The 24,493-nt window shown below is 44.3% G+C and overlaps 1 protein-coding gene across 2 annotated transcripts; it reads right to left on the reverse strand.

The window, feature by feature from the left end:
- Positions 1-216: 216 nt before the first annotated feature.
- On the reverse strand, positions 217-21,507 carry SLC18A1 (solute carrier family 18 member A1). 2 transcript variants are annotated; one of them, XM_007184240.1, is made up of 15 exons: positions 21,384-21,507; positions 19,660-20,017; positions 18,983-19,041; positions 15,474-15,557; positions 14,448-14,540; positions 12,786-12,875; positions 12,498-12,541; positions 10,293-10,353; positions 10,115-10,210; positions 4,519-4,597; positions 3,510-3,561; positions 1,923-1,986; positions 1,531-1,650; positions 1,186-1,319; positions 217-330 (listed from the first exon to the last, which is right to left on the reverse strand). In XM_007184240.1, exons 1-15 carry the CDS (start codon positions 21,505-21,507, stop codon positions 217-219), a joined length of 1,572 nt encoding a protein of 523 aa, XP_007184302.1. The 2 variants fall into 2 exon arrangements, with proteins under 2 accessions (XP_007184302.1, XP_028022834.1); XM_028167033.1 differs by lacking the exon at positions 10,115-10,210.
- Between the last annotated feature and the right edge of the window lie 2,986 nt (positions 21,508-24,493).

The following is a 24,493-nucleotide window of genomic DNA, read 5'->3' on the forward strand; positions in this document are numbered from 1 at the left end:
AAAGGTGGGCTAGCTGAGGCATCAAAGCTTAGAGGGAGAGCTATAGGTGACACAGGCGAGGAGAGAACCAGGGAACAGCATGCATGGGCGGGGAGGAAAGGAGACACCAGGGGAGAGAGAAGTGAAGAACAGCCCGTGGTGATCTGCGTCCAGGGAACGAGGTAGTCACTGAAGTCTGAGCCTCACGTGACAAGGTCCAGGGACCAGCTTCTGCTGCTACTCCTCACAGCCAGGCTCCTCATCGCTGTCCTCCCCCAGAGGAAATTCCCTCATGTGCTTCTCGGCTGCGTGCATCCGGGTCTCCATGGGGCAGTCCTGGCTCAGAACTGCCTGCAGCAAGAGGCAGCAAGAGAAATCACCGCACATCCTTCACCAGCTTCCCCATCCCCTTCCCCAACTAGCTCATCCAAGTCTAGCGCTGCACAGAAAAGACTCAAGAAACCAGCAAGGGACCCTTGTTCTGCTTCATGTATGTGCATAGGCCACCCAAGGGACCAAGGTGTAGTCACCCTAGTCAAGACAATCATCTGATATGCTTTTAATTGAATCCTTTCAGCAGTAGTACAGGCTATAGCAGGGAGCCAGCTGAAATCGGCACCACCTCCCACCAGACTTTCACGTCTTCTTTTGCTCCTTTAAGCAGCCTCCACATCCATCCCTAACCCACCCAGACCCTCAGGGTGCTCGTGCTTCGGTAAGAGGAAAGTATCTTATTAACTAAAATCATATGCTGTGGTTCTCTCCCCTGGGGTGTTTGTACTTTAAGAAATGACCTGGTAAGGACAAAGACAGATGGGAGTGAATGAATGAATGAATGAATGTGCCCACTGGAATGCTGTCCATTTTGTGGGCATGATTTGGTAATTCACACTTTGCTAGTAACTACAGCAAATATAGGATGCCTTTGATGATCCCTGACCCCAACACTTTACAAGCTTCCCATTTTCCTCCTGTACTTAGGACCCTTCCTAACTGACCAGTGAAAGAGAGAAAGTGGTTGTGTAGAGAAGGGAAAATAAGGAAGGGCACAAAGGAAAGAGAGAGACAAAAGGGGCATCAGAAAACATGGCAAAGCAGACAGCCTATCAAAGAGGGAGGAAATAAGAGCACAGGATAAAAAGGGATGAGAGACATGGAAAGAAACAGAAGATTATTATTTTTTCAGCAGTAGTCAGAGCCCCTTACAAGCTTCTCCTCCTTGGCTGGGGGGCTCCTCAGGTAGTAGCAGAGAGGAGCGTAGATGATGTTGATGACCCCGATGATGACCATGAGCCAGGGGAAGCCAATGGCTTGCACAATGGCACCCCCAGTGGATGGGCCTGCGAAGAATAAAGCAAATCTACAAGTATTTATTGAGTCTTGATCACACGGAGGACACCATGCTAGGGGCAGCAGGTGACCCAGGGGATGTCCCAGGGTCAATTATCTCCAGAACCCCAGGAGAATCAGCCTCTTCTACCTGGTAAACAGTAGATAAAGGGAGAGTGGGGTACCAGGTCCTGGTGCTCCCCTATCCCTCCACCAACATACCTATAGCAAAGCCCATGCAAAAAGCCACGTCAGCGATGGCATAGACACTCCCATACACCGGGGCATGGCGCAGGTCCACCAGGTGTCCCATGATGGGCATCATAGAGGAATCCACCATGCCTGTGGTCAGAGCAAGCAGGACATCGCTGTCAGCTGTACCCACAGTCCCCCTCCCTGTCTGTGGCATCCCCCCTCCTCCTCCCCCCTTTAGTCCACTGCCTTTACCTGCTGTCTGTCCTCCCCTCAGAACTGACACCCATTCCTACCAGGAGTGATGAGGCCATCTCTCCATACCCCTGCCAGCCGCTCTCCTGCTTCTTCTGCCTTTCCCTCTGATCTGACCCAAAGCCAACATTCAGGGGCTTCTTGTTTCCTTTAAGGGCACTTCTTACCTATGGAAAAGCCAAGCCCTGCATTGGGGCCAATGAGACCAAAAATATTATGAGCCAGAGGAACCTGCAGCAGGAAAGGAGGAAGAGTTCATCAGGAGTCCAGCTAGGTCAGATGGGGGCAGCACAAAAATAAAGAGTTTTCCTACAAAATGCGTTATCAACCAGGCGCTATGTGCCACAGACATTATCTCCGTGCATTCTTATACCTCCTGATGAAAAAGAATCTTTACTTCCGTTTAAAGATATGAAAACTAGATTGATGCCATTTGGGTTAAATGTCCTATCGAGAATTACAGAACATAAGTGGTAAGATCAAGTGTGAACCTCAGATTTGACTCTATGAAACCATAACAATGGCCCTTTTCTGCTGCATGGACTCTTCCTCCCCTTCCTCTACCCCCTCCACCCAGACACATACTTCCGTCCTCACTCTTCACTGAGTGGAGTTTCCTCTCCTTTCTATTTGCAACATCATCCAGAGGTTTTACTTAAACCCTAATTGGGAGCCAGTGGAGCAAGAAGACAAAAAAGAAATGCCAACAACCAATTACCTATAAGCCAGCAGGGCAGGTGGCGTGCTTTGCATTGCCACTTCAGCAAGCTTGTGAAACTCATTCTCTTGCCCTCCCCATCCATCCCCCATGGAAGCCTTCTTTTCCTCTTTTGCTGGTTCCTTACCTCCCTCCCTGGGCATCTGTCACCCAAACCTGCTATACCAGCACACTCACCCCTTAGAGCTTTCACATACCATTTAGATGTTAGTGGCTATAAACGATTTTAGGGGTGAATCCTCAAGGGCTATTTCTATTTTATCACTAGTACTGGTTAAAACTCTCTGTGGGCTCACTACATGCCAGACACGGCTGCAGTTGGTGTGGGTAACCCTGTGAGGTGCTATCAGAATCCTCTTTACACAGATGAGGATACTGAACAAAGGGAGGTGACGTAACGAGCTCAAAGTCACACGAGGAGCAAGTGACAAAGCTGGGACTGAACCCGGAGCTTGAGCTCCTGATGAGGACCTCCAGCCTTTCTTGAGCACTGTATTCAGTGCTTTACAGCCATCTCATTCTCCTTCAAGCCTACGAGGCAAGTGTGCTTCTGATCCTTATGGTGGAGAGGAGAAAATGAAGGCTTAGAGAGCTTGAAGGGGACTCCTGGAAATGGAAGAGCCCTTCTTTCTTTCTTCCTCTACCAAACATTCTGGTGCTAGAGATGGAAGCACAGATAATGGTTCCCCTGGTGGCTTATGGGGTCCTGTCAGGGTGAGATGAGTAAATGAAGGCATAAAACACACCATTTTACAGACCCCAGAAATAGATACCACATGTATTGCTTCATGTGCCCATCCATAAAGCCTCAGACCTCTGTCTCCAGCTGCCCCACTGCCCTTTACCTCTCCTTCCCCACCTCCTTTCAATGGGATGACTGGTGGCATCTCCTCCAGTGCTAAATTCGTACCTACACAGAAACAGTCTTTCTGACAATCCTTGCCAAGCCAACCCTCTGCTCATTTCAAAGGAAAGTGGTCTTTAAATGTCTGGGTTTCTCTATCTCTCTCTCTCAACAAGACCTTATTATACTTACACAAAGCAAGCTGGTACCTACTACCACCATCCCAATCAGGGAGCACAGCCACCTGGAAGAAAACAGCCATCATTAAACAGTGCAAAGGGGAGAGATCCCTTCCACCTGCCACCCCGTCACCAACACACTGGCCAGTCCTACCACCCCTACTTCCAGGAACCCCTTAGGATATGAGAAGATAAACACATCTCTACATGACCAGTTTATGCCCAGGTGAGCCCTTGCCCTGTCCCTTCCTGGCCCCTCATCTCTTCCCTGACTCCACGCCTCTTTCCAGTAGAAGCAGATGAGGAGCAATGGGACATATTCTTCCTTCCCTTAGAAGAGGAAGCAGCTGACTCAGAAGGTACTTGCCCCTTGGGGATCATCCTCAAACTTAATTTCTGCTGTTTCCCGATTCAGCCTACCTCTCACCTATTCATATTTTATCTGGTCTTCAGGGTCCATCTCAAAACCCACAAAATATACCAAACTTCTTTCCTTCTCTGATTTCCTATGGCAATGGTTTTTAAACTTATTTTTTAAATCTTTGTGCTGAGCTCCAAAGGTAAAATTAAAGGTGTTCCCACTGTAGTGGAGGAACAGAATCCAGACTCATACCTCTTAGCCCCCAACCCTTTCCACTTGGTGGCCTCTGAGGCACACCTGTAGAGCTCCCTGGGAGTCCATGGAATATAGTTTGACAACCACTGCCCCAAGGTATTGCTTTCTTCATACCTGTTCTCTGTGGAATTATTTTATCTCTTCAACTGCACAACAAACATCTGGATAGTAAAGGTTGTCTCTCATATATTCACTGCCTCTTCTATAGCAGCCAGCTCAGGACCATCCTTTCTCTACATTGCCCTTACCACCCACCCATCCCCATCCTCCCAGTGGGCAGTTTTTATCTGTGTGTACTTGTTCTAAATTTTCAACCTCAGAGAAGCTATTATTCATCATCCCAGGTGCAGGGAACCCCTCAGAAGACTCTCCCACCTGACTTTTCCCAGATCTCCAGGCTACATACCGACCCATCTTGTTGGCCAACACGCCAAAGAGGTTGGTGCCAATGAGGTAGGACACACTGGCAGGCAAGAAAGCTAGACCTGTAGAAAGACACAGGCCCTTACCTTAGAATGTACCCAGCTACTCTAAAACACCTTGTTTCTTACAGGACAGTGAAGTCCCCCTGTTACCTTCAAGGATCCCAAACCACTTTGTTTTGTGGGTTGGAGATCCTTCTGCAAACCCAGAGCAGATGACATAGGGCTCCACACTCTGCTTTCCTCAAGAGCAGGGCTATGTTTAGCTTCAACACATTTAACGTGCTTTTAGCTCCCCTCTTGGACTTCCTGATGAATGGCTTTGATGAGCCATTCTCACGTATAAAATACCCGTGATTATCAGCATAAGAGCATGAGTTTTAGAGAAAGACTTACATACCTCCTAGGAAGTAAAATTCCTGCCTTGCTATTTACCTGCCCTTCTATTGCTCTGACAGTGATTTTTTTTTTTTGCCACACCTCAAGGCTTGCGGGATCTTAGTTCCCTGACCAGGGATCGAACCCATGCCCCCTGCAGTGGAGGCGCAGAGTCCTAACTACTAGACCACCATGGAATTCCCTCTGACAGTGATTCTGGATAAGTTACTAAACCTTTCTGAGCTTTGGCTTCCACATCTAGGAAAAACAAAGCTGTGATTCTATCATACCAAATTACACTAAGGAGCAAATTTGATAAATGTATGTAAAAGGATTTTGTAAACTGAGGCCCTTATCACATTGTTTTTTTGTGACAGTAGAGTCAGGTACCCTGGAACATGGGCTTTGGTGCTGAGTTCAAACTCTGGCTTGACCACTTGTTAGCTCTGTGACCATGGGGAATTTACCCTCTCTGAGTCTCATTGATTTGTTCTTTCATTTATTCATTCATGTAGCATTTTTAATGAGCTTTTACTATGTACCAGGTATTCTAGGGACCAGGATTAGAAGCGTGAATAAAATAGACAAAATCCTGGCTTCCAGGGAGCTTACATTCCAAGGGAGGGAGATAGACAATAAACAAGTAAACAAATAAATGAAAAAGATAATTTTGACAAGCGATAAGTTCTGTGAAGAAAGTTTAATGTGGCAATATGGAAGAGTGACCAGGAATAAGGGCTAACTTAGATTTAGGGGATCAGGGAAGGCTTCTTTGAGGAGGTAACATTTAAGCTGAGAACTGAATAACCGAAACAGAAGGTTTTTAGCAAGAAAAACAAACAAACATACAAAAACACTTAATGCAAATAGGAAAGCCCATTGAGTAGACAAGTCTAGAGTTCCGCGGAGAGATCCTACGCACAGACATAAGGGTTCGACTAATTGGTTTACCAATTAGTTCTTAAAGCCATGGGAATGGCTGGGATCACCCATGAAAGATCAGAGATAGAAGAATAGATATCCATGGACTGAGCCTTCTGGGACTCCTACCTTTAAAAGTTAACAGACGAGGAGGAGATAGCAAAGGTGATAAGGAGTAGCCAATGAAGTAGGAGGAGATGGAGTCCAGAAGGAAAAAGAAGAAGAAAAGAAAAAAGAAGTTCGACCTCTGAAGGAGCTGGGATGTTTCAACCATAAAAAGAAGGCAGTGGATGTAGGCACAGGTACAGGGAAGTAAGTATATGTAGTGATGAGAACATGCAAGGTCCCTTCTTGTTGCTTCTATTTTCTCAACGACTGGGAGTTGAGGATGATGAAGGTGAAGGGATGAGGGTGTGTAGGAGGTTTGAATGGAGAAGTGTAAACCAGTCCTTTTGGAAAGTAGGAAGAATATAACTAGGGATTTAAAGAAAGATTGTTGGACAGTGTGAAAACCCACTTTAGATTTGTGGCCATAAATATAAGGTGAGACCAACAGCCTACCTAGTGTGTGTTTTCCTACAGCCCCATTTCACTGCTCAGGTGCACGCAAGGAGCAGGCAACCAGATAGGCTTAACCAGAGTTAAGGCTTCCCATGTGACAACCCCAGAGGGAGTGGGTGGGGCAAAGAAATTAACAATGCTTTCAAAAGAGTGACATTAATGATGGACATGGATTCATCATGAGGGACTCCAAGCTGGGTAAAGAAAGAAGAGAGGACATGAGTAGTGAGGGAAACAGAGAAAGAATTGAATGGACTGGTGATCCCAGTGTAGCCAAAATGTGTTAATATAGGGGTATTAGAATACCTGAGCAGGGAATATGTAAGGTGATAACTGCACTGCTTGGAAGTGAAATTTCAGAGAAGCCATGATTAATGGTAAGGTCAAGGTCAATCTTATATAAAGGTTTGATTGGTTAAGGTGGAGAGGAGAAGAAGATCATTGCAAGAGAGTAGATTAAGGAATAGGCCAAGATGTTGGTAAGGTTATCCACCTGGATATGGAAGTCACCAAAAGTGGTGAGAGGAATAAAGGTGAAATGAATATGAGCCAGGTGTTGGTGGATTTAATGAATGAGAAGGGATAACTCAGGGGTCAGTAGATAACTGCAATAAAGAAGGGTGGGGTGGTATAATCTAACGACATGATTTTCAAGGGAGTCAGGGCCTTTGAAGGAGAATGAAGAAGAAATGATTCAGAAGCAGCGAAAGAAAGCAAAGCCTAAAGGAACATGAACTTCCATCAAGAAGGCTGTGGGAAAATGGTGTTCTCAGAAAACATTCAGGTCTCAGGGCAAGAAGATGAAAGAAGTGTTCAGAGAAAAGAGGCTGAGGGCGTAGGGACACTTGCTGACGGCAGGGACTTCCACAAGACCCAGGATTTGGGAGGGCAATGGGAAACTGGGTCAGATTAAGAAATCTCTAAAATATGGGAATAATAATAATTCCTACCAGATAGGCTGGTTATAAGGCTTAACTGAGATAATGCAAAGCAACCATTTTGCAAGGCGCCTGGCACAGAATAAGTGCTCTCTGAGCATCGGCCTTAACTATTATCATCATAACCAGTGAGTAACAGGGTCAAGACCTGAACCCAGACCTTCTCCCTCCAACTCCAGGTGTTTCCACCACCCCACCAGCAGTGTGGCAGCACAGATGGCTCTGGCATAAAGAACTGCATGGAATGAGTGGTGTGAGTTTCCTTGGGTCTCACCAGCCTCTCTCTGCCTCTCTGTATAGAGAGGAAATAGTGCTGCCTAATAGAAACTGTCATGATGATTACAATTAAACCCAAAGTCAACAATTCACCAGTTACTGGCTGAGGTCTTGTTTGCTTTTAATATTCTCTTCTGTGGGCTGGAGGTGAAACACACCTTAGTGTGTTTGTCTAGTCTATCTGTACAGGTGGCAATCTGTTTCAAACTGTAACCATGTGTTTCTGTTTAATTGCTTTAAAAAAATTTAATAGTGTAGCTACTCAATTGTCTACCTGGTATCTGGAAATGGGCACCTGTAGGAAGCCCACAGGCCTCCTAGATACATCTCCTTGACATCATTTTAAGTGATGTGGGATTTCCTGAATGAGATTTTCCTCAGTCAGTGTGGCTTGTTCTTTAGGATCTGAGTATAGCTTGCAATTCAGTAGCATTTTGTGCAAAAGAGGTGTTCCAGACTATATGTCTACAGACACATATATATTTCACAGCATATCTTCAAGGGGTGGGGAATTACACAGAGCTGTGACTGTCAAAGTGATTTCAACAAAAACAATGATGAAAACAGTCATGATTTTTATTTCCTGACTATATCCTCTATTCCAGGCACTGTGCTAATGCCTTTAGAATACAAAGATCTATTTAACCCTGAAAACAACCAGAAACGTGCCTCCATTTTTACAAATGAAAAAAAGTGGAGTTTGAAGACGTTAAGTAACTTATCCAAGGACACAACCAGTAAGTGGCTGGGTCAGGATTTCAACCCAGGCGGGCTTGTTTCCAAAGCCTGAGCTCTTTCCTCCACTGGGTGAGAGTAGCGGGCACACAACGGGCCACTTGGAGAATGTTCAGTCACAGACTATAAATTGTTCCTCCCAACAACTTGGAGAGGGTTCTGCATTGAAAGCAATATTTTTCAGTGTGGTCGCTAACACCATATCAGCATCACTGGGAAACTCACCAGGAATGCAAACTTCTTTCTGCTGAATTGCTGGATGGGGCCTCGCAATCTGAATTTTAACACACTCTCCAGGTGAGCACATTTGAAATTAGACTTACAGACGCAGAGGGCACTGAGGAGAGTTGTAAGGGATGGTGGAGGGCAAGGCCTTCTTGGTCTCTCACTTACTCTCCTGAGGGCTTTTTACTGCAGCCTCGCCTGCACAAGGCACGGGGTGGCATCAGGCCTGTGAGTTTCCTTGCGTCTCACCAGCCTCTCTCTGCTTCTCTGTACCCTGACAGGAAACAGTGCTGCCTAACAGAAACGGTCAGTATGTTTACAATTAAACCCAAAGTCAGCAATTCACCAGTTACTGGCTGACGGCTGGTTTGCTTTTAATATTTCTGTGGGGTGAAGAAGGGCTGCAGAGAGGCCATTCTGAGCCAAGGTTGGTTGCCCCTCTGCCCCAAGAGCCTGAGCGACTAGAGCCTGGAGGCAGGGGATGTTTATTTGCACCAAGCACCAACTAACTCAATTAACTGTCATGGTCAGAGGCAGCTGCAGCCCAGAAAAATTCAATTTGGGGCTACGAGTGAAGCTGGGAGCCTTGCTTAGCCTGGTCCCCTAAAAAATTAGATTTAGTGCCTTTCATTGTATATTAAGCTGTATCAGGTTCTTGTCAGTTTCCCCTCTGGCCACTTAAGCCTCTCCTCCCTGCAGTGACTGAGCCATTTGCACGTAACCTTCTCTGTCCCCTTTCCTCAGACTTCCTGGAAAGGTCCAGAGCCTCCTCTCTAAGCGCAGATGAGTCATGAGGACATCTCTCCATGGAGCAGAGGAGGCTAGAGGCCTCCCTCACAGAATAATATACTCCATTAGCACCTTTTTAGAGGTAAAAAGATAGCAAAAGGTAACCTGGGGGACAGAGTGGGAAAGAAGAACGTATCGGCAATGGTAATGGTGGTGCCTTGTTAATATTCTACGGGTGCAAAGCTTTGCCACAGATTATGTCATTTATTCCTCAGATTTACCCTCTGAACTAGATAGTATTCTGATGTCCATTTTAGAGATGAGAAAAGTGGTGCTCAGAAAGCTGTGATTTTCACAAGTGTGCACAGCAAATCAATGGAGCAGAAATAAAAACCAAAGGGCTTTCGACCAGAAGTTATTCATCTACCCAGCTAGGTATGTTGCCCCTCCAACACCCGTCAATGCCCCCCAACCCTGCCCTTCTCAGCCTGCTTCTTTTTTTCTTCTTCTTCTCCTTTTTTTTTTTAAAGTTGAGAGTTATGTTTTATTGGACAGAAATTTTTAGGACTTCAAGCCCAGGAGGCAGCATCTCAAGTAACCCTGAGGGAACGGCTCCTTGGCCTGCTTCTTGAAGGGACTGCCCACTAAATCAGGCTTGATTCACAGTTGTGGACAGGGAAGGTCATTCTATGAAGGAAGCACACCGTCCTTCTGTGACCCTGAAGACCTGGCCCTGATGATGCTTGCCGATTACCCGAGAAAGGGCCCACGGCACGCATCTCTGCCCAAGCCTGAGTTGGGGGCCAAGGTCACTTACCTAGCTGCCAATCAGGGGCACACATGGTCTGCATCATCCAGATGGGCAGCGTGGGCTCCAGCATGGCCACCCCCATGTTGGCAAAGCAGAGGGACCCTGGGGAGATGGTTCAGTGAGCCCCCAAGGCTGCCCAGAAGCTCAGACTCTCCCAGCCCAAAGGGAGGCAATGCCAGCTTACCTGCAGCCACCAGGATAAAAGGGTCTCTGAGAAGTGTGAGGAGCGGAGTCCCCTTGGCACTCTGAGAACATGGACAACAAAAAACTTCCATCTGTACAGTGTATACATCTCTCCTGTTTTCACAGAATCTGAGAGCGCGCAGGCAGGACCTCAGAGACCGGCTACGTCAGCTCCCTTACTGGAGAGACCAGACACCCACGTCATAGAAGAGGAGGTGACTTGCCCAATGTCACAGAGTGAGCTGGTGGCCGCATAGCCTCCGTGTGCAAGGCGGTCACAAAGAGGAGGACAACATATTCCAGACATGATTCCTGCCTTTGAATGACCATCAACCGGATCAGAGTGGACTGTCAGCAAGGCCAACGTTGGACAACAGGTGTCTGGACTCCTGGCCTCGGGCCTCTCCACTAGATCTCGCCAGCACCAATGTTCATCCAGGAAGGACCACCGGCATAGTGCTGAACCCCAAAGGTGAGCCTAGAGGTAATGACTCAGAAAGCTGCTCAAGCTTTCTGACTGCTTTGTTCTGACCATGTGGAGCCGTACTGGACTGGTGTGGCCGAAGGTGCCTAAACATCTAGATTAAAATGCCAGCCTAAATGTCCAATTATAACATCTCGCACCCCTCAGAAAACTTCATTCCAGATAAACTTAGCATCTACCTTCCTTCCATGCATACAAGCAGGCCCTCAGTTGTCATGGTTACCTTTTCCTAAACTCCCTTCCTTCTCCTTTGCATAGGTCCAAACCTCACCTATTCGTCAAGGTCAAGCTTAAATGGCTCCTTCTTATCCAGTGTTCCCTGACTCAGTAGCTGGAACTTCTCTCGCTTTCAAATTTCCTGAGTACTGTGTCCTAATCTCTGGTGTTTACCACATTCTATCTTGTAACGGATTTAATAGTTTTGATATGATAACTCTCTCTGCATCCACACAGGGTGGATTGCAATATTCAGAGACACTAAAACTAAAAAGATTATGCCCTCTCCCATATATAATTCCAGTAAAGAGACAGATCTAAATCATAAAATGTACATAAAGAAGTCCAATAAACGCTTTGACCCAACAATTTCACTTTTATTTGTTTTTGTTTTTGGCTGCACCATGAGGCTTGTGGAATCTTAGTTCTCTGACCAGGGATTGAACCCGGGCCCTCGGCAGTGAAAGTGTGGAGTCCTAACCACTGGACCGCCAGGGAATTCCTGACAATTTCACATTTAGAAATTTACTCTAAAGATTACCTCCAACTCCATAACAATTCCTATACACAAGGTTATTCATTACAGCACTATTTGTAGCTGCAAAATACTGGAAACTACCTAAATGCCCAAATATAGAAGAGTGAATAAAATATAGTACTGGTATGCCAGCCAGAAAAAAAAAATACTTTTTTGAATACGTAGAACATTACCATCTAAAAATCAAAATTATTCAAAAAGGTACTAAAGGAAAATCATACCTCTACTTAACAACACTTCTGATACCAAATGGGTGGGCTTTTTTCACACCAAGCAATTCTCCAATTCTCTGGGAACCAACTGGGTGTCCCTAAAGTTTAATTCAATTCTGACACTAATTACTTGGAGCTAGCACAGACCCCACAAGATTGCCCCCCACTTCAGACACCAATCACAAGTAGTGCGCCCCTAGGATACCAACACTACCATCGACTTGGCTACAAAATCAAGGTCCTTAGATCAAACTTTCCCCTATTGTCTGTACTCTCTTATCTTTCTTCACGACTTGGTATAGATTTCCCAGAGCCATCTCTGTCTTAGAGTCAGACAAATACCAACTCTGATATTTAACTGCTACAGAATGACAGTCTGTAAGGATGCTTTGGGGGGAGAGATTGTTTGGATGGCCTCCAAGGTCTTCTTTAGCTCTGAGATATTATAACTATAAATACTCAGGTCCCAATGTCATTGTCATCCTGGTTCTGAGTTATTATGTATAACTCAGTAAGGTTTCTTTGATTCTTTATAAGGCCCTTCCTCCATCTTGGTCCAACATCAAGCCAGACTCCTTCCCCATCCCTCATGCTATCCTAAACATGACCCTATTGGGAATCCAGTACAGTTCTTGCTTTCTCCAACTCCACTCCCCTTTCTTCTTATGGTTTGACAGGGATGGTCTAGGCAGGCCTGGGTCACTGCGCTTATCCATTCTATCACTCTCTTGGCAATGGAGCTTGGTATCCACTTACCTCAGGAGAGACTTTGGAAGGCTGTAGGATGCAAAGCTGGAGTGCTAAGAAAGGAAGAGGGAGTGAGAAATAGTTCAGTGTGTCCACTTATTAGTTGGAGGATCCAATAACAGCCACATTGTTAGCACCCTACCCCTTGCAGATCTAATTCCCTGAGCTTCCTCCCTCTCTCTTACGATGGGGCAGTCCTTGATCCACCCAAATATGTCACCACGGACACCACAGCATGATGCATTCCCAACCTGACCTGGGCTCTCGCCTGCCTGGTGTCCTCTTATGGTGACTTACCTCCATCCAGTAGTGCCAGGAAGGCCAAGATGAGGAAGGGTACAATCTTCCCCAAAAATACATATGTCACACTTCCAAAGGGAGCTCCCACTAGAAAAGCAAAACAGGCATGGATTCCAGAGATGGGGGGCTGATTCCCAGCCAGCATGACTTGTCCTCCTATACCCAGTGAGCATTTCTTGAGGGCCTGCTAGGGGCTGAGCTCCACATGAGGACATGAGGTTTTGAGGATTCAGAGATGAAGAAGACCTACTTCCAAGGGGCTCACTTTCTAGTGGAAGAAATGTGTGTGTGGGTGTGGGGGAACCCAAATAATTATAACATGGTGAAAAGTAAATGTTCCATCCACAAAATGTTATGTAATCACAGTAGAGTGAGTTCAGATGGCCACAGGGGCTTTGTCAACTGGATAATACTGGTGGGGGAGAAGCATGTGTGAAGAACACAGAGGTGTCAGAAAAGAGAGTGTGGATAGAGCAGAAATAGAGAAAGTCCCTGTTACTAGAATAGGAGTATTTGGGAGATGAGGAGAGGTGGGGAAGGTTGAGACCAAATAGCCAAGGGCCCTGTATATCCAGATAAGTACAAGTATAAGGCATGTACTTGGCCTTGTGGGCTAGGGAGAAACATGAGTGCTTTGTGGCAGGGGAGAAACACCACCAGCTCTGGGCATAGGAAGCTTCTTCTGGCGGCACCTTGGAGGAAGGAGGCAACGTGCAGATCAGGCAGGAGGCTGGTGCCTTGTTCCAACTGAGACGTGATGAGGAGCTGGCTTGAGTAAGTGGCTTAGGAGGGTATAATAGGCTTATTCATTTGGGAGTGAGAGGTGATAGAGACAAGGATGCACCAAAGTTTTAGCTTGGGTGTTTGGGGAGGTGGATACTAACAAAGAGAGGGCTTTGGTTCCCTCTCCTCACCATGGTGGTAGAGAGCAGGGTATGGGCCAGGGAAGAGATTTTGGGTGTTTTCTTCTCAGTCAGCTAGAAAATTCCTAGAGGGCAGGAACCATGTCTGAGGCTTCTGACCTGTATCCCCTCTGTGCCAGCATTGTGCTTGGCACACAATACGTACTCAGTAAAAGTGTGTGGCTTGTTGGACTAGTCAATTAAACCAGACTTTGGATGAAACTCAAAGAAAGTATAAGCTTATGGTTTGGAGCTTGGGATTCAATCCCAGAAAATCTGAGTCTGTATCCTTGCTCTGGCATTTCCTGGCCATGTGACCTTGGATGGCTATGAACGTTTCTTATCCTCATCTGTGTAATGGGGACGATCATTCCTCCTTTACAGTGTGGTAGTGAGGAATAAAAGAGATTATGTATACATTTAGCACAGAACCTGACAAAGAGCACGTTCTCATGTTGAAAGCACGGGCCACGTACGGAAGCAGAGGTAAGGCGGCGGCTACTAGCAGGCAGATATTCACTCCCTTGAATAGAGTAGGTTTCTAGACCATTCCCAGGCCCTTATGGGCTGTTCAGCTTCCCAAGGGGAAAGAGATTCTGCTTTTCCTGTTCAGAAGGCCTCAAAACATGGTTGGACAGAGAAGGAAGAAAAATGCTGTCTTCCATGACCTTAGAAACACCTGCCTCCTGGGGCTGTCTCCAGAGAGTCTGCTGTACCTCACCCTCCTGAACCCAGACCTGGGGCCAGTGCCACTTACCTAGCACTCCCAAGGCCAGGCCCCCCAAGGCAATTCCCATGGCCTGCCCTCTCTCACAGTCATCAGTGTAGACACTTGCCAGCATCCCAAGACCTGAAAGGAGAGAGGCAGGTAGAGTTAGCATAGTCTCTGCCTCTCTCACTGAGTCCTTGGTCTTGCCCCTATTATATCTTCAGGGGTCGTCTTAGCTAGAGTTTCAGTTTTTGGGGTTTTATAGAACCTAACCCATAGTATTTTGCAAATACTGCCTCCCACAAGTCCCCCAAATGCCCACCTTGCTCACTCCTCCTGTTCAGAATATCATTGGAAGCGCAAAAGTCTCTGGGAAGGGTAATGCAGAATACCATTGTCCAGTGATCCTGCATTTCATATTATTTTATCATTTCCTAGTACATTTCCCTGAATCCATGGATATGGAGTAGGTCAAGGAAGGGAAAACCTATGGACACAGAGCACTGCTCTATTCGATGCGGATGCCCAAAGAAGAGTATGAAAGCACTTGGGAAAGAGTGTGGGCTGGGCTCTTATGCCCATTTACTCATGTGTAAAATGTCATAAAATCTCTGCTTCATAGGATTACATTAAATATTGTATTTGATAGTACTTTGCAAACTGTGATGGTATTACCAATAGTATTAACTTTACTATTTCTATAAAATGGTAAGAAGGGGACAGAGAAAAGACCATAGAGTGCCATTAAATAAAAACCTGGCATACTTCACAGTTTTACCTTGGGCTTGGTCTGACCTGAGCTAGCAGCATCTAAATATTATCAAAGAAAATTATGTCACGCTTAGGGATTTATAGGCACTACCAGCAACTCTACAATTATCTTGTTTTTAAATCACAATTTCCGCAACTATGCAGAGATACATATCACAATTTATGCAACAATCACAACTATGATGATATTTTCCTTAATTTCTTCATATAAATCTTATAGGGTCTGATGGTAGTAAGAGATGGTGAGAGATGTGTGTGTGTGTGTGTGTGTGTGTGTGTGTGTGTGCAAGATGTTGGCATTACCTGCAACAGACGAAAATGAAGATCCAATGCCTTGAAGAGTTCGGGCCACAAAGAGCAGGGTATAGGTACCAGAAAAAGCAAACACTGGGCAAAGAGAATAGCAAGAATGTTCCAGTTAGCAAAAATGCCTTTGATTCCCTGGCCACCAGAAAATGGACTCATGATACCATAGACATGAGCCATTATGTGTATGTTTTAATGAAGCATGATCACTGCTCCCTGTTTTTGGAGTTGTCTTTCTAATCCTTACCCCTTAATTAGGATTGCATTTTAATTGGCATGAAGACAGAGAAACCAAAGCATAAACCGATTCACCACACAGTGGATGGAAGGCTGAGTGTCCACATTTCCTGCTTAAAACCCAACATCCTGTCCACTGGAGTCAGGGCTGTGCATGAAACCCAATGCCCTGGGCTGAGAACTGGTCCCTGGACCCTAATTCTGGATCCTCTATATGCAACACCCAGATTTGATCTTTGCCATTGTTGGGTCCCATTGGGTCATCTGGAGTGTGGGACCAAAGCTATGTGTACTTGAAGGACCATTGGTACTGTGTAGAAAATAATATCTTGTAATCCAATCAGATCCTTCCCCTTATTATGGAGGATCTTTTAGCCAAATCAGATCAGTGAGTATTTATTAAGTAATACTGACCATGCAGCCGTGCTGGACTCTGTAGCAGATGTGAAATAAAGAGAATATCCAGTTCAAGCCCTTGAAGAGATTCAGTCTACTAGAGACTAACATATATGAAACTGAGAACCAAACAGGAATATGTTATCAACAACTAAATTACAGGGCATTGGCAGTAAGGTTGGTGGGTCCAGACATGTCTCACCTCCAATTCCAGGACAACACCACAGAAAGAGAGAAGGCTCCCTCCCAAAGTGTCTGAATCAGCATAATCTGAATCCTTTTACCCATTCATTAGATGTCTTTGGTTGTGTTTATAATCTTCTCCCATTACTTCCCGACATGAGAACACCGTCTCCCAAACATGCAAATGATTGGTCTCTCCTGGCCAGGCCTCCAATGCTTTCTCCTAGGCTTTCTGATTTCCACTCTGTTCAAGGTCTGCTACCCCTATGTCCTTTGAGAATAGTGTGACCAACTCATCTCTGTTGGCCCAGGACCTTTGTGGTTTTAAAATCAAAAGTCTCACATCCCAGGAAGCCCCTCAATCCCAGGCAAACTAGGATGGTTGATCCCCCTATTTAGGAAGACCAGAGTAATTTCTTTTCCACTTTGTGCCCCAACATGGGCCACCATTTAGCTCCTAATTACATTAAGCATGTTTCCCAGCTGGGGGCCCTTCCGGGGAGTGATGGGCATCAGCAACCTCATTTTAGTATTTAAATACCCTGAAGGAATGCTACATAGGATCCCCTAAACTCAAACGTTTGCTAGAGTTAGGCTAACTCAGTGTATCAACACTAGTTATGGCATGGAAACGATAATTATTATTTAATACATACAGTTCGGTAGATAAGAAAAGCTTTCAAAACATGAGTTCTTGGACTTCCCTGGTGGCACAGTGGTTAAGAATCTGCCTGCTAATGCAAGGGACACGGGTTCGATCCCTTGTCCGGGTAGATCCTACATGCCACGGAGCAACTAAGCCTGTGTGCCACAACTAATGAGCCTGTGCTCTAGAGCCCGCGAGCCACACTACTGAGCCCACGTGCCACAACTACTGAAGCCCGCGTGCCTAGAGCCCGTGCTCCACAAGAGAAGCCACCGCAATGAGAAGCCCGCGCACCGCAACGAAGAGTAGCCCCCCTCACCACAACTAGAGAAAGCCCGTGCACAGCAATGAAGACCCAACGCAGCCAAAAATAAATAAATAAATTTAAAAAAATCAGTTCTTGACAGAGAATCAGGAAAGGACCTTATGCTAAAAAGTTTGGGATCCACTAGGACACTGCATTACCTTACTTTGCAGGGTGTTTGTCATGGCTCCCAGGCAAGCGTTAAGAACTCCTGGGTAGACAGAGCCATGTCTTTTCATTCTTTATGTTCCCTCAGTGACTTTTCAACTCAGTGACTTTTCACCATCACCATCAAGGCATCATGTGTGTGTACCATAAAGTTTTGTGAAATGAACTATGTCTCATTTGATGAAATAGAGCGTCTTACTAGTTTTTAACTTACTGTTTGGCATAGGTTGAGCTCCTAGAAGTTCAATAAAGATTTCTAACTTTAATTTCTTCATTTTCTTTGATTCAACTAGAATGTCACAAGTAAGCTGAAGTTCTCAGACAGAACTTCACACATTGAGCTCCTGCACTTTGCACCTTCCAGCCCTGAATGCAACAAATTCCTGTTCAGTATTGGTTGACAGGAGTCAAGTCCTATGCTGGAAGGGAAGAAAATTTGAGAAAGAGCAATAGAAAAAGTAGAAAAGTAACAGAAAGGTAATAAGAAAAACAAGAGGGAGAAGGTATGTTATTTGGAGCAGAGAGGCAGTAGGATGCCTTCCCCTTTATTAAACTCTCCCCCCCCAACTCCACAGTCATTTTTTTCTTATTTTCTCAGGGTCAATTTCCAGATGTATTTTATTTCACTTACTGTTCTTATTCCATCTCTATTTTATTGGGAACAGTTATCTGATACTGGGTAGACTATTTGTCTTTCTCTTTCTTGTTTCCTTAGCAAATTTATTTTCCAAAGCTATAATCTTTAATGGCCTTCCTTGAAGGGAGTAAACTTTTATGGAATTTTCCAGTTGCTACTGCCCAATTTAGATTCTTTGTTAGTTGCCCTTTACCTTTACATATCAAAATACTATGACCTCTTTTCAAAGATGGGAGGTTTGGGGCTTCCCTGGTGGCGCAGTGGTTAAGAATCTGCCTGCCAATGCGGGAGACACGGGTTCCAGCCCTGGTCCAGGAAGACCCCACACGCCACGGAGCAACTAAGCCCGTGCGCCACAACTACTGAGCCTGCACTCTAGAGCCCGTGAGCCACAACTACTGAGCCCGTGTGCTGCAACTACTGAAGCTCCCGTGCCTAGAGCCCGTGCTCTGCAACAAGAGAAGCCACCGCAATGAGAAGCCTGTGCACCACAACAAGGAGTAGTCCTCGCCCTCCGCAACTAGAGAAAGCCCGTGCGCAGCAACAAAGACCCGACGCAGCCAAAAATAAATAAATAAATAAATTTATTTTTTTAAAAAAGATGGGAGGTTTGTACTAAACTCATTCAAGGGATTACTGATAGATACACACACACATTATAGCATACAAATTAAAACAGCCTTCACAATTTTCCAGAGCTGAAGGAAGTGAAGTATCTGTTCTTTTATAGCATGATATACAAAGGCCAACTAGACTGAGTTGCCTCTACTACTCTAGTCCCGATAACGAAAACTGTAAAGTATTTAAATCAGTGTCATAGGTCACTTAGTTAGATGACTAATTAGCTAACTTGACCCTGCTCTCTTCCTGGTAATGCATGTGATAAAATCAAAGTTAATCAATGAAGTGAAGAAAAGAGGTAGCAAATTACTTACTAACTGTGGAGATAAACATGATAACAAAGCCAGCAAACATGGGAATGTGATATCCAATCCTAAAAGGGAATTTAAAAAAAGATACAATTCCAATAGGCATCCGTATACTTGCACTATATTTTTTCATGTAATTGGGGACAAAAATGCAGTTATTTGAGTTCATGGCAAAACATGTCTCCGAATGCAGGTATAGAGATGGAATATGACATGTGAATGCATATAAACAAACATGCAAATTTGCCTGTCGGCCAGGGCCCAAATCCTCTTTCCCAGAAAAGATAAATAACCTAGTCAGAAGGCATATCTTTCTGAAACATGAGGATAATCCCAAACACAAGCACTAAGAAGCCAGTGCTCTATCCTGCAAGAGGCCTGTCCTATTTCTACCCTTACCCCATTCAAGCCATGTTCCAGGGCACTGAAATAATACCAGTAGTATACTTCTGTTCCCTGGTTCTCTTCTTGGTACTTGGTAGTCATTACATCACTAAGAAAATCTGAAGCCCAAGTCATTTTATCAATATCATGTTATCTTTCCCAAACAGCTGACCACCCTGGGGTGCAGACAAGTGAGTTTTCTTTCTTTATCCCTTCTAACCACCTTTATGATACCTCAGCCCATTCTCTTGTTTCTGAGCCCCTGAGTACCCTGTGGGGCACTGTACCCATTGAGATACCTGTTGGTGAGAGGGCCCACGAATGGGTTGACCAGGAGTTGCATCAGAGCCTTGGAAGCAAACAGAAGCCCAACCCATATGTTCTCTTCCTTCAAGAACTCTGTGCCTTGAAAGCAGTTGTTTTCATGGGCTGGGATGGCTTCGGTGACCGGAGGGGGGATGGTGCCGGAAGTGTCACTTGTCCATGCTATGCCACTGGGCACACTTTCTTCAATAGCCAAGGTGTTGTTTTCAAAGAAGGGGAAGATGGTGGAAAAGGCAGAAGTGAGGGCAGGCTGGGAAGCTGTGGTGGGCCCAGGGTACAGAGAAGTGTTGACTTTGAACTCTGTGGCATATAGGTAGGTGGGCACAATGGGCACTGAAAGTTAAGAAGAACAAGTAATGAGGGCTAAGGACAGACTGTCTTCTGACTGCTAGTCAGTTCAGGGACATTACCATGAGGTCCAGACTCATGCTCAGGAAGGCATCTAAGTGACATGATCTGAAGCCTACTCAAAGACTGCGCCTGCCCGAGTTACCCTATTAGCTCAAGTACCTGAATTCCAACCATCATACAATTGGTCCTCATTATTCATGGATTCCATATTGGCTAATTCGTCTACTGGCTAACGTTTGTAATCACAAAAATCAATGCTCACAAAGCCATCACGGGTTTTCTCAGACATACATGCAGAGAGTGTGGAAAACAGAGTCACCAGATGCTCACTTTTGCAGCTGAGGTTGAACAAGGTGGGCTCTGCCTTCTTGTTTCACTCTCACACAGAGATGCAGAGCATGGGGTGGGGAAGGGCAGCGAGGTGCAAGAAACCCCAGCTCTGGGGCCAGTTGAGCACAGCCTGAATCCCAACTCAGCACCTGTTAGTGTGGTGGCCTCAGGCAAGTCACTTAACACCTCTGAAGTTCGTTTTCTCTTTTGTAAAGAAAATACTATCTACCAGGATGTGTTGTTTTTAAGATTTAAGATTATAATCTATACAGTGTGTGTTCGCGCACAGACACACACTTATGTATGGGGGGTGGGGGGTGGGGTGTGTGTGTGTGTATTTCCCCGAGGAGAAATTATTTAGTATGGACTAAATCCAGTGTTCACAGAAACTTTATAGAGCATAACACCATGAATAATAAGAACTGACTGTATTGGATTTATAATTTGTTTCAGGAAGATTCTTGTTTAAAACCATATATTTTACCCAGAAGGGGAAACATGTTGGCGCCCATTTATATACCAGCACAAGTGAATGTAAAAATGAATAGACTACCAACTGAAAAAGAAGGACTGGGAGGGAATGCACCACAGGAAAGGTAGGTTTGGATAAGAAGTTGGATATCCATATAAAGTGTGTTATTTTGACAGAGCAGACAAAGGCAACACGGTGGGAAGATGCTCACTAACCCAGAGGGCACTTGGAGTCCTTAGCACCTTAGGAAGAGAGTATGGGGAGGAAGAAAAGTATTGCCAGTTCTGGCTCCGGGTCAGCCCCTTTGATCTGGTCAGATGCTCTCTGAACCTCCTTCTCTTTGAACCTCTGGGGTCTTTCAGCAAAGGTTGGCAAGCTTCAGACTCCCATTTCCTGCCATTTCTTCCAATCCCCAGCAATCTTTGTGTTTTCAAGCACAAAAAGAAAAATTCTCCAGTCCGTTCACTGCTGAATTCTAACAGGGTATGTGCTGTCCTCTGGGAACCGGAGCAAATTAACCCCCAGCACCAAGCCCCCCAAACGTACCCACCACAGTGAGCAGCATGTTGTCCAGGAGCAGAGCAACAAACACCACCAGCAACACCAGCTTCCGGGACTCTCTCCCCTTCTTCAGCAACCACTGAGGAACGTCCAAAGCTGCCCTGAGCATGCTGAGGGCTGTGCCAGGGGTGGCTTCTCTGCCAGGTTTTTAGGGAGGATCTGGGAGAAATTCTGCCCAGACAAGTGAAACTCACTATTAAAATGAGAAGTACAAAGAGTTGCACGTGATAGGATGGTATTTTTGTTTGTTTTTGGTTTTTCTATATTTTATTGAAGTATAGTTGATTTACAATGCTCTGTTGATTTCTGCTGTACAGCAAAGTGATTCAGGTACATATATATATATTCCTTTTCATACTCTTTTCCATTATGGTTTATCACAGGATATTGCATATAGTTCCCTGTGCTATACAGTAGGACCTTGTTGTTTATCCATCCTATATATACTAGTTTGCATCTGCTAATCCCAAACTCCCAGTGATAGGATGGTATCTGAACCTTTTCCATGCCTGTGTCTCTGTTACTTCTTATACATCTGAATAACTCTACCTCGTTCTCAGAATGCCTTCCAAGGAAGCATTGCTGACCGGCTTTTTATATCTGAAATTCTACCTCACACATTAAGCAAGTTCTACAGAGATCACCTAGCTCTATATTTCTCAAACATCAGACATTTGCCCATCACCTCAGTAGTTTATGTCATATCTGAGGACTACCTGTATTGTTATTTACTTAATCTTTTCCTTTAAATCCACTCTTTTTAAAAACTGAAATACACTATCGTTTAAAAAGATAACTTTATGTGCTATGCCAAAAAAATAACTGTCTATGTCTATGTACCACCCCAAAATAGCCCATGTGCCACAAGTGTTACCTGTGCTGCCCACTGAGAAACACTGACCTAGACCAAGGCTTTCATCTCACAGATGAGAAATCTGAGCTTCAAGAAGCTAAGAGATGTGTCTCAGGTCTCACAATCAGTGTCAAACTAGAACAAAATCCCAAGTTTTTTTTTAACTTGCAGGAATGTTCCCCCCCATCTTCCCTTGCTCTATGGTACTAGAAACACACCTATTCTTTTGTTTAAGCTATAAACCCCTGCTCAGAAAGGTGTGCTACTCTGTGTAAGTAAAATACTAACTTTGATGATTCGTTTTCTACTTAGGATTTCATGTCATTAGTCAGCATTAAGCCAGAGTACTTTGTTAAACTTCAGGTAATAACAGTTGCTGGGAAGAATTTCATTTTCTTTTATGTTGTTTCTGTTGTAGTATCAACAATTCCAATCTCATAAATTTTAAAATAGATTACTGTCATGAAACATATCAGGCTCTAAAAAATGTATACCCTTTGATTTGGAACCTATATTAAGGAAATAATCAGAAATGCAGCCAAAGATTTATGTGTAAAATTAATAACTGTTGAATTATTTATGTTAGTGATATATTTTAAATGTATCATAAAAATGATACATTTTAATGGTGGAATATAAGTAGCTCTTAAAAACAATATTTTCAAATAATTTTGATGACTTAGAAAATACTCTTAATATGTTAAGAAAAAAATGATATTAGATTGTATCTACAGCTTGACCTCAATTATATAAAAAATAAATATATGTGCACCATTTTAAAAGACTAGACTAGAAAGGTACACCCACAAGTGTCAGCTATTATAATCAATGACAAATTATCTTCTTTCTCCTTTTCTGTAATTTTGAGTTATTCTATAATTATTCTATAATTAACTACTTTCATAATACAGGAACTAAATAATTTTAAATGATTATCATTGAGGTTCAATATCAGCCTCAAATGTTGGAAGTATCCCAGCACTGAGCTACTCTGTAAGGCAAGGGCTGGAAGAAGAACACCATCCACACTACAGTTCCAAGTGACCAAGGGGTGCCCATGGAACCAAATTTCCAGATCAGTTTTAACCAGAAAATGCATGCAAATCATTTAAGACCCTTCATTTCTCTCTATATAAGGAAAAGCTATATCTAAATACAAACTGAGTTAGGATATATAAGAAATGCATACATAAGAATATAAGAAGAGATTAAAAGAAAAGCAATGGAAAACTAAAAGATGTAAAATGGAATAAAATAAGTTCTCTGAGGACAGACCAAAAATATTCAAGCAAACAAAACCAAACCAAAACAACAAACCAAATGAAACCAGGAATCTGTCAACAAATCAGTAGTAAACTTTAAAGTCATAATTTTGTTTTGAGAAAAACAAATTACAAGGAAGGATTAAATCTGTCCAGAGAGAAAAACATCTTACCTTAGAGCTCACCTTGTACAAGGTACTCAGTGAGGTATTGGCAGCTGTTAGCAGTTCAGCCAGGACAGGTCTCTGAAAGTGGATGTGCTGATGGATTTATTGCCACCTGTTATCTGGGGATGTCATGTGTGCCTTTTGTCCACAAAGATTTAATTGGAACCTTAGCTCCCTGCATCACAGGCAGGAAAGCAGCACTGAAGAGGATAAAGAGAGGGGAGAAATTATCCTAAATAAAGACGAACTGGGCTACACCGTTTTTCATTCATGCTTATCTATCATCAAACACATTAACGTTTGTCTGGGTCTGAATACAAACTGGAAGACACAAGGGAACAAGGGTACGGTTCCTCTCTCTTGTTACTTAGTCAAAGAGGCTCCGCGTACCCAACTGCTTTCGGGAAAGAAACAAATCTTACAACACCTGCAGGACCAAAAACAAAAGAAAAACAAAAAACAAACAAATGAAAAAAACTATGCATATTGTTCTCAAGTATAAAAACCCAACACCTATGGGTCTCTGTGGAAGCACAGATTGCGCACTTCCATCTTTATATCCCAATACTAGCTCAAAGCCTGGCACGTGGAAGTCTCCAGTAAATATTTCTTGTATGAATGACTGGATGGATGGTTACATGAGAGAGTATGGCTCATTGTGGAATCTTCGAGTGGCCCTATAGATCTATACTCTTATGACATTAAGAGTCATCAGTGGGGCAAAGAACATAAATAATTTACAAAAGAGCAAATGGGACTATTGAGCAGAGTAGCAGTGGAGATTTCCTAACTGCGGAATTTGTAGCCCCTCCT

This window comes from Balaenoptera acutorostrata, chromosome 6 (genome assembly GCF_949987535.1).
Source record: "Balaenoptera acutorostrata chromosome 6, mBalAcu1.1, whole genome shotgun sequence".
Classification (NCBI taxonomy): domain Eukaryota; kingdom Metazoa; phylum Chordata; class Mammalia; order Artiodactyla; family Balaenopteridae; genus Balaenoptera; species Balaenoptera acutorostrata.